This window comes from Drosophila takahashii, chromosome 2R (assembly GCF_030179915.1).
Source record: "Drosophila takahashii strain IR98-3 E-12201 chromosome 2R, DtakHiC1v2, whole genome shotgun sequence".
Lineage (NCBI taxonomy): Eukaryota > Metazoa > Arthropoda > Insecta > Diptera > Drosophilidae > Drosophila > Drosophila takahashii.
Genome location: NC_091679.1, coordinates 43,125,187 through 43,134,249, shown reverse-complemented (window position 1 = coordinate 43,134,249; position 9,063 = coordinate 43,125,187). Strand labels below are relative to the sequence as shown.

General features: G+C 37.4%; 4 protein-coding genes across 4 annotated transcripts; 2 read left to right on the top strand and 2 right to left on the bottom strand.

Moving 5' to 3' along the window:
• Positions 1-500: 500 nt before the first annotated feature.
• LOC108060775 (uncharacterized) lies at positions 501-1,121 on the top strand. The gene has a single exon (XM_070213921.1). The coding sequence runs from the start codon at positions 705-707 to the stop codon at positions 1,104-1,106; it is 402 nt and encodes a 133-aa protein (XP_070070022.1). The 5' UTR covers positions 501-704; the 3' UTR covers positions 1,107-1,121.
• Positions 1,122-1,694: 573 nt separating this feature from the next.
• On the bottom strand, positions 1,695-2,149 carry LOC108060777 (U6 snRNA-associated Sm-like protein LSm6). Its single transcript, XM_017146636.3, has 2 exons — positions 1,970-2,149; positions 1,695-1,897 (listed from the first exon to the last, which is right to left on the bottom strand). Exons 1-2 carry the CDS (start codon positions 2,058-2,060, stop codon positions 1,749-1,751), a joined length of 240 nt encoding a protein of 79 aa, XP_017002125.1. The 5' UTR covers positions 2,061-2,149; the 3' UTR covers positions 1,695-1,748.
• Positions 2,150-2,419: 270 nt separating this feature from the next.
• On the bottom strand, positions 2,420-3,836 carry LOC108060776 (uncharacterized). Its single transcript, XM_017146635.3, has 3 exons — positions 3,698-3,836; positions 2,713-2,798; positions 2,420-2,652 (listed from the first exon to the last, which is right to left on the bottom strand). The coding sequence occupies exons 1-3, from the start codon at positions 3,725-3,727 to the stop codon at positions 2,535-2,537; spliced, it is 234 nt and encodes a 77-aa protein (XP_017002124.2). The 5' UTR covers positions 3,728-3,836; the 3' UTR covers positions 2,420-2,534.
• A 2,155-nt stretch (positions 3,837-5,991) lies between these two features.
• Positions 5,992-7,254, top strand: LOC108060740 (uncharacterized). The gene is made up of 3 exons (XM_017146574.3): positions 5,992-6,125; positions 6,833-7,009; positions 7,078-7,254. Exons 1-3 carry the CDS (start codon positions 6,093-6,095, stop codon positions 7,225-7,227), a joined length of 360 nt encoding a protein of 119 aa, XP_017002063.1. The 5' UTR covers positions 5,992-6,092; the 3' UTR covers positions 7,228-7,254.
• The last annotated feature ends 1,809 nt before the right edge of the window (positions 7,255-9,063 follow it).

The window sequence follows — 9,063 nt, the reverse complement described above, 5'->3', positions numbered from 1 at the left end:
TCGCCTTAAATAAATAAATTATTACAAATTGGTGAAGTAACTAATCGAGTTTGGAGATCAAACAAACAACCTTTTTAAATTGCATTATTTTATAAACTGTTTAACTTGTGTGTTTCGATTTAAATAAATAAATTATTACAAATCGAGCGAGATGCACCGATCTGGGGGTCTAGCAAACAAAGCATGCTCATTAAGATCGGGAGATTGTAATCTATAGTCAGTCGCCCGCGAGTAATAAAGTGGCAGTGCCGCCAGCGGTGACCAAAGCCCAAATGAACGATTCAGCCGGTGGTGACGAGCGCTTTGATTGGAACGCCTCTTGATGCGACATGCATATCAATTAATTACGACGGTTACATTCGGCTGGGCTTCCCTGGACAGCGCGTCGTCAGGCGGGATTGGGTAATGCGATTTCTGGGGGATATTACAACAGAATACAAGACCTGGGAGCGATTGCAAATCGCTGGGCAGTCGGATATCGAGCGACCAAGCCATGCAGTTGGCCGAATTTATTCAAATCAGTTGAATTCCACGCGGGAAGGCGCATAGGTGTCTCCTCTCTCTCCGGATCTTAAAAAGCCAATTGCAATGTGCAAATACGTCTTAATTGCTGCACTGGCCGTAATGGTAAGTGGGCAATTAAAGCAGCCACCCATCGTTCGATAATCACCCCATTAACATTGCCCTTGGCTGCAAAGTGCTCCATGTGCTCCGTAGTGCGAGTGGAAGCCACGCTGCACGATCTGCCGCAGGTCTTTGACTTCTCCAACTTGGATCTGGTGAACTTCCAGTACTTCAAGAACCTCGCCTCGCAGGATCCCCGAACCGCAGCCAATGCCAATCCCTTTCTGGAGCACTTTCAGAAGAAGAAGGCGGTGCTGGACTACTTTGACCGCCTGTTCTTCGGCAACTCGCCCTTCCAGCAGCCCAGCGAGATTCCCTTCGATCCGCACTTTGGTCGCTCCTGGCGTCCAGTCTACGAAAGGAAGTTCGGCTATCGCGGGGAGCGCCTCATCGCCGCTCTGGGATCAGGATATTCGGTGAAGCAGCTGAGGCACTTTGGAGCCATTCCCCGGGAGTACGGCACTCCACACTATCCTAGTTGAGAGCGGATGGTTCTTGCTTAAGATAGTGTATTTATGGAATAAACTTAAGCTACAATAATTGACTCTAAGCCTGGACTTTAATTTGAAGTGGGAAGTGAGTGAATATAGCATCTGAGCATGGGAAAATCTTCCTAAGCCTTTATAGAAACTAGCTAAGTGCTCTGAAGTAAGTATTTATGAGACAACCGTAAGTAACCACTTTAAACTTCTATTTACCATTTGACTAAGATAATATTTGTAACAATCCTGACAATCCTTAACATATGATTCTAATGCAACTATACATTTTCTTTATATAATTAGAGTAGCTTTTGTAGAGGTAAGCCAAATCAGAATGATACTAGGGGTCGAGTATAGATCTAAAAGTAAAATCGTGGAAAACCTACGATGATGATGAGTTCAAACATACTTTTTTTACATTCCTTTGAGCAAACGGTTCTAAATGTGTTGCCTAAAAGGACTCCATGAAACATTACTTATGAGTAGAAAGGATCTCCAAAGATTATTAACATGAGAAATATTTCTGTAGTAGATCTATTCAATTCCGGGCAACCCGCTACACCCAAATCCCAGTTCTCCTAGGGTGTTTGTATTGTTGTGAATCATGTTGTATTTACGGAATAAACTTAGGTGCTACGATTTTCAGACCCTCCGCTTCTGCGTGGAAATGTAGAGGACATTGTTGCCGCGGATGAAGGCGTCTCCATACTTGTTCTTCAGCTGCCCATTGACGTACTCCTCCGTTTGCTCCAGGCAGATGTTCATGTAGCCGTCCAAGCAGGCCAAGACCCCTGGAATTGGAATGGGAATCCAAAACGTGATTGTGATTGCCGGCTTTATTTATGAGAGCTATTTCCACTCACCTCGGTAGTCCACGCCGTTGTTCAGCTTCACGGCCACGGGGCGACCATGGATCTGGTTGATGAACTGCGACAGGGCCTCTTTCCGGGACATATTTCTTTTATTATTATTAAAAATTCGTAAAAATCTGAACTGTCGGCAAAAATTATACAAATTTGCAATACAATTGGTATTTTATCCCGGCCGGGCTGCGGTCACACTGCTACTTAGACGATAGTCTGTATGGTCACTTTAATTATTCTTATCGATGTTTTTTTGTTGGGCTTTGAGCATTTAATTACGAACTATTCTTTTAGCTTGAAAATAAAAACAACGAGCCTAAGGGAATAATTAAATAATTATAATCTTAAAAATTAAATTCCAGTCAAATCTCTAAAATTGTTCCTTATTTCAAAATTAACAACTGCGCGCCCAAAACGAAGCAGTGTTGTGAAATGCAAAACAGTACTGAATGCGCCATCTGTTGTTCAAGTTATCAACATTATGGGTAAATAAAAAAACGTTTAATTTAAATAAAGCAGAGAATACATAAATTATGAACTATAATGGATCTATGAGCTATAAAGCCTAGTGTATGCCCTCTAAAGGCGTATAGGTCTTGTACTGATACAATTCCGGGCCACCGTAGCCATAGAGAAGTTTTCCGCGTCCATGTTCATCGTAGTAGGGATAACGGTATTTGGGCCTGGAATTTCCAATTATAATTAAGATATACAATATAATTTTATATATAACATTGAAATACCTTTCGAAGTACTGGAAGTTTGGCGCCTTTGGCTGAACAGTGGCAAATGTTGTATGCACCACAAATGCTACAATAAACAGAAGAAGCTGAAAATAAAGAACAACAAATAGGATTTAAGAATTAAAGATTAAAAAAAATAAAGTCTTTTTCTATGTTCATCTTAAAGTTTTTAAAATATATGGTGAAAGATCAATGAGTTAGGAGAACCATTTAAAGAATGTAACTACTGGCACTTAAATATTTTCCATTTTGTAAATTAGGAAAATAATTTAGATTATCATTTCGTTTATGTGATTTTGGCGAATTAAAACTGGTTCGTGCTTTCAGTAAAAGTCGTGTTTGGAATTAAATGTGTAATAAAAAACATATCTATGTGAAAGTAGTTGGACTTAGGGAAGTTAAACAATTAAAGCCAGCAAATGCTCAATAGCTCACTGTGTCAGCTGCACGAAAGTGGCAATAAATGTACTCTACGCCTTCCGAGAAATCTCTTTCGGGCGGTTTAAACAACTCCAAAGCAACGGTTTAAACGCTGGTTATGCAATTGCACCAACAATAGCAATAGCCATAACCACGATGCGCAACTTGGCCACAACTTGTTGCCCAAAGATTATGACACAATTCGCTTGGCTTTCAACTTGGCCAAGAGAAAAAGAGAGAGAGAAATTAAGAGAAAGATCCCGCAAGCGTGTCTTTCAAGGTCTCTCCATCGAAAGAGCCTTCAAATTTGGCCCACATATGATTTCGGAAATGTGTCAATTGTCTGGCCGTCGAAAACAAATGGATTTCGACAGAAGAACCGGGCTCATTGGAAATTCAAGTCACAATTTCCAGCGATCGCCGACGGTTTTCTTTTCGGCTGCGACTTTCGCGCAGAAAAGGCGGAAATTGTGTCAGTGGGCTCTAAGACATGTTAATTGGGGAGGTAAACCCTAGAATTCCCATTCTCATTGAGGTGTAAATCCAAAACTAGCTGAAAACTTACAGGCAGCAGCAGAGCGTTCAACCTAGCCATGGTTTTTTTTATTTTTGGATACGGATATATGTGTAATCCCCGATCGCAGGCGTAACGGTAAAGATAATGAAGGGCGGAGCGGTACGAAGATGTGCTTCGATCGCGTTTTGTTTGGCAACTGAATTGCATTGCCAGTCGACAAGCGGCCAAGCCAAAAGCAGAGCTCCACGAAGAGAGCCGAATAAAAGCTTGAGCAAAGAGAGTTGGAGCTTCAAGACTGGCTTACAAACTTAAACTAAGGCTTTGTCACTCTATCTCTTTAAATTGAAGTACACTTTGGTATTGCTAGATATAATAGTGCTATCATGATAACTGGCATAGTGTGATGGAAACATAAATAGCTAATCTTCCTGAAATATAAATAATTTAAATGCTTAGTTAGTCAGTTAGTTAGTTTAAATGGGTAGTTAATTTATTAGAAATTTTAATTTTGTTAAAAGTAAAATAAATTGAAATCGTGAAACTTTCATTATGGCTACAGGAGATAAAAATTAAACATTTACACAAATGTTTTTAAATATTTCATTATAATGGTGGTCGATTATGTAAATAAATTTATCATGGAATATTAACTTAGTTGATTGTTTTAAATTATAAGTTAATTCCAAAAATTTAGTGCCATTTTAGTATTATTTGACACTTGAGGTTGCATTAAAATTTTATTATTATTATATAAATATTTAAATTAAATGGATATATAAATGGGAAAATTTAAATATTTTGAAATTATAGATTTTCACAATAATTTGATTAAAAAAGATCACAAAAAACCAAATTCTAAGAAATAAAAGTAAAATAATTTATGTTGTATAAATATTTAAGGGAAAAGGAAACTACAACTTAAAAAACTAAATAGTTTGAATTAACAGTTTTTAATAGTAATTTAATTTAAAAAAATTATATTTTTTCTAAGTGCGTCGTAACTTATTTGTTTACTTAATCTAATGATCCTCAAGATTTTGAAACTCATGGGGAAAGTGAAAGTCCTGAAAAACTAAGCACTTTTTCCACCTGCATTTAGGCTGCCGGAAATGTATGTTTATAAACAAAAACGATGGCTCTAAAGACCCACCTGAGTCGACTCACGTAGGCTCTTTATTTTTGTTTGGTTCCAAAGAGAGTCAAAATACTTTGGAAGAGCGGATGGTAAACAGCTGTTCGAGTGGGCAAAAATGGAATTGGGGCCACATTACCAAAGTGGTTGTGGACCGACTGGACCTCGCCTCCGATCGAGATGACGATGGACCCATTATGTAACTTCTGCAGCCATAAAAAAAGAGTCATGCTCCGACGACGGAAAAATAGCTGCCAACCAGTTTTTGCTTTCTTTATTTCGCGACTCTGTGCCATTTCTTCTCAGCTCTCCGGCGCACTTTCTTTGCCTTGCATTTGCATTTGCATTTTTCCTTGGGTTTCTATTTCTGTTTAACATTATCTCTACCTTTTTTTTAAACTATTTTTTTCGGTTTGCTTTGGCGCAGCTTTTGCGGCAAATGAATGGCAGTAACCTTTGGCGAATATGCGTACTTAGTTCCGTCTGCCATGAAAACCAATTTGGGTTGTCATTAAACTAAACTAAAAAAAATAAAACAGTTCATAAAGCCAAGCAAGAGTTTTGGCGAAGCCGGGTTTTCAAGTACCTGCTCGAAGGTCGAAAGCAAAGTCACAGATCGGAGATCATATTCCATTAATAGGCCGTAAAAACCTTTAAAACTTTTAATGCACTATGAAAATTAATGAAATTACAAGGAAGTCGGAACTTAAAATTGTTAGAATTAATACAAGTTGGTTGTAAAAAACATAATTGCTAAAAAAGCCAGGATATAAAATTTTTTAAATATTTTAATATTTTGGATATAATTGACATATCAACCTTACTATATTTTCGATACGATATAAAGCTCGATATTTTGATATACATCCCTAGTCTGAAAATAATTATAATTTTATTTTTTTTTAAATTAATTTAAATAGTAAAATTAAGTATGAACGAAAAACTCATTTAGGCCTTTAGTCGATCATGATTTCTCTCAATGTGCTAGCGCCAAATTTTGGAATCCGTTAAAGATTTGTAAGCCAAATTGTATCTCGGCTCTAATCTCTCAATCCCTCTCTGTCTGTCTCTTAATTTCTGGGCAACTCTCCGTTTTCGGCTGTGTAACTTCTCAAAGTTTGTTTGGTTTGCCATATTTTGTTGCCGCTCGTGAGGTTGATTTTTATTTTCAATATTTTTCGAGTTGGCGCTTGGCTGCGTTTTATGCAACTACGCGATTTCAGCGATTCGTAGTCTTCAGTGATCAATGGTCCAGTGACTCGCACGGGCGGCTCTTCAACTCGGGGAAAAAAAGACTCGAAACTCGAAACAATGTTACACCTGAGATTTGTCTTTATGTTCGCTGTAAGTGTACCGAAATGTGATTAATGCGAAGTAAATAAGCCATGAATAAAATCGTTTAGAGCAGCGCGGAGGAAGGCTAATGTTAAGTGGTTTTTTTGTGTGGCGGAATGTGTAATGTGGGGCGTATGAGTAATAAACGCTGATCGATTAATTTCTTGTGCAATCTAATTATCAGCCGCCTCCTCTTTTTGTTGACGTTTATGCCAAAGCTAACACATAAGCTGAGAAGAAATTTACACTAACAGGAACATAAATAATAAAATATCTTTATTTCGATTTAAAGAGCAATAAATATAATAATATTAAATTATAATTAAAATATGATACTTAATATAAACAAGTTAAAGCATTATTAACGAGTTAAAGATTTAAAACTAATTACTCACGACTAATTTTCTTTTACTAAATCAGAAACAGCTTTTTAATTATATTTTTAAATTAAATAATTTTGTCAAAACTTTAAAATATTTAAATGAAATATTAAAATAAAATTCACTTGTTTCTCACTATAAAAAATTATATTTCATATTTTAAATATTCATAATGCTATACCCAAATACCATTTTTTATTTGGTAATAGTTTCCAAATTGTTGGAATATTATAAAAAGTTTCATAATTTTTACAAAGTGAATAACATATAAAATATTCGTTTAACACATTTTTTAATATATTCAATATATGTAATTTGATTTGAATATTTTTTTAGTCACCCCTGGTGCTGATGCTGCTGCTGCAGGTTAGCCAACCGACAGATGGATTTATAATACGGCTGATAACCGAGACTCTGCAAAATAATGTGGCTGGTGAGCCGATCCTTCACGAAAGGACTTCATGGGACTTTGATCCGGAAGCGGCCAAAAAGGCGCGGTCCTTGTACTACGAGGTGGGGATTACCCTATATTACTAAAAACCAATATTATTTATTCTTTGATTCCTGTTAATTGTTTTTAGAAAAATGGATTCCGTTCGTCCAAGTTCATCGAGCGACTGGGCGTGGGTCTGGATGGGCGGCACGAGGAACGGCGAGCGGAGCAAGGACAACGGGATGAATTCCGTCTGAATGGCGAACACAATGTGAACTATCCGCCTCCGCCGGCTTAGCCATAAATAATTATGATTTAAATTTAACTCTCGTTTCGTTTGCCATGCTTAATCCGCGCCGAGTGCTCGGTAAATGGGGGAATGTGGGTATGGATATGGTGTATGGTATATGGGAAAATCCAGTACATTGTCATCATTTTAATTTGCAGCGATTAATTGTCATTGTGCGCATTAATGTGCTTCACAAGGATTTGCGTAATTTGCACAACATGGCTGCAGTATATGTACATTCATATATCCCCCCTTTCTGTTCGGCTTATTGTCGGTGGCTGGGGGAAAATCCCTGAGTCCCTCAGCCTTCCTGCAATGTTGTTGTGGTTTTAATAAACGTTATTAGCCGACTGGCAGTGCTGGCTGCAACTGCAAATTGCCGCAATTACATTTGGCTCAAGCGAAAAGCAGCGGCAGCTACTTACTTTCGCAATTTTTGTAATTTCATAATTCAGTCGCATAATTGAAGCCAATTTCGCTTCGAGCTGAATCAGGACAACGCAAAAAGGCAGGCTGGTTGGGAAAAAAGGATTCAGGTGTGCGGAGTGGGCGGCTTGAGTTTTTCCACATCAATTTAGAAAAACGGAGAACGTGGGGAAAATCTGGGAAAGTGTTTCACGTTGGAATTTCATTTTCGCAAATGTGTGGCATACTTTGGGCCTCGAATAAAATCAATTAAATGTGAAATTGGGCTTTAAAAATGTTTAGTTTAAATATTTTTAATTAATGGCAGAGATTTCAAACCAAGCAAATATCAAGATTCCATGACAATTTTCCCTAAAACAAACAAATTTTGCTACCACCTATTAAAAATACACAGAAATATCGAAAAATCTATTTTTAAATTTTTTACAAGAATGATTTTTCTATAACTAATAAATTATCCAGGATAAATGAAATGCTGACTCAAACTGTTAATGTAAAATTAATTAAAAATGCAAAAGCCATTGGATTTAAAAACTGCTAACAAAATTCATCACAAGGGTTTCCTATTAAATTTAAGTGCTCTGAAAATATCTGATTTTTGAGTGGATTAATAAGTCATATTATAATATTAATTAAACATTCACAATGCATTGGATTTAAATATTGCAAAAATTTACATCTCAAGAGCTACTTGTTAAACTTAAGCGCCCTGGAAATTCTTGCTGTATTTTCCCTCGTTATTTAATCTTCATTAAATAAGTATGTATTAGCGAATTGCCGATGAAGCCGACAATCACTGGGATTAAAGCGAACAATGGCGACCGCAGCAAGTAACTGCAACTCCAACTGAAAATGCGTGTGTGCTGCGGAAATGAACTGCCGCCGAAAATGAGGCAGCGAGTGCAGGCGGCAAACTGCTGCGTTAAATAAATAAAATTACGCCCAATTTGCGGCTCTTTCGGATCGGCGGCCGGCGGAAATGCAGAACGGAAATTACATTACAGCAGTGCAGAGTGCGCACACAGCGAGCCACGAGTGCGTATACGTAATGCGAGGCCAACCGTCGATAACACCATAAAATTGTTTAATAAATTGTTAATACAACATTGTAAATATTCCATTGATAAACCAAGGCTCTCCTTCCTCTATCTCTTTTTTTTCTTTTTCGAAAAAAGCAACCCATGCGAACCACAGCAGTTGTTCCTGTTTATGACACTAATTTAATACGAAATCAAACAGTCATCGCCATCTCGATAAGACATGCGGGCTGACTTTTATTAAAGGCAAATGTAAATAAAATCATAATGATATTTCGCCAGGTTCTCGGCACCGCACCGAACCCAATCCCAATACTTATGCGAGGTGCATTCATTAGCCTTATCAGCTCACTCAACATCAAATAAAATGTTTAATAATACA

Coding starts and splice junctions, on each gene's coding strand:
- LOC108060740 (XM_017146574.3), top strand. CDS start 6,093: ATGTTACACCTGAGATTTGTCTTTATGTTCGCT. Junction 6,126..6,832: donor GATTTGTCTTTATGTTCGCT/GTAAGTGTACCG, acceptor ATATTTTTTTAG/TCACCCCTGGTGCTGATGCT. Junction 7,010..7,077: donor CGCGGTCCTTGTACTACGAG/GTGGGGATTACC, acceptor AATTGTTTTTAG/AAAAATGGATTCCGTTCGTC.
- LOC108060775 (XM_070213921.1), top strand. CDS start 705: ATGTGCTCCGTAGTGCGAGTGGAAGCCACGCTGCACGATCTGCCGCAG.
- LOC108060776 (XM_017146635.3), bottom strand. CDS start 3,727: ATGGCTAGGTTGAACGCTCTGCTGCTGCCT. Junction 2,799..3,697: donor TGAACGCTCTGCTGCTGCCT/GTAAGTTTTCAG, acceptor CTTTATTTTCAG/CTTCTTCTGTTTATTGTAGC. Junction 2,653..2,712: donor AACTTCCAGTACTTCGAAAG/GTATTTCAATGT, acceptor TGGAAATTCCAG/GCCCAAATACCGTTATCCCT.
- LOC108060777 (XM_017146636.3), bottom strand. CDS start 2,060: ATGTCCCGGAAAGAGGCCCTGTCGCAGTTCATCAACCAGATCCATGGT. Junction 1,898..1,969: donor CAACGGCGTGGACTACCGAG/GTGAGTGGAAAT, acceptor TTCCAATTCCAG/GGGTCTTGGCCTGCTTGGAC.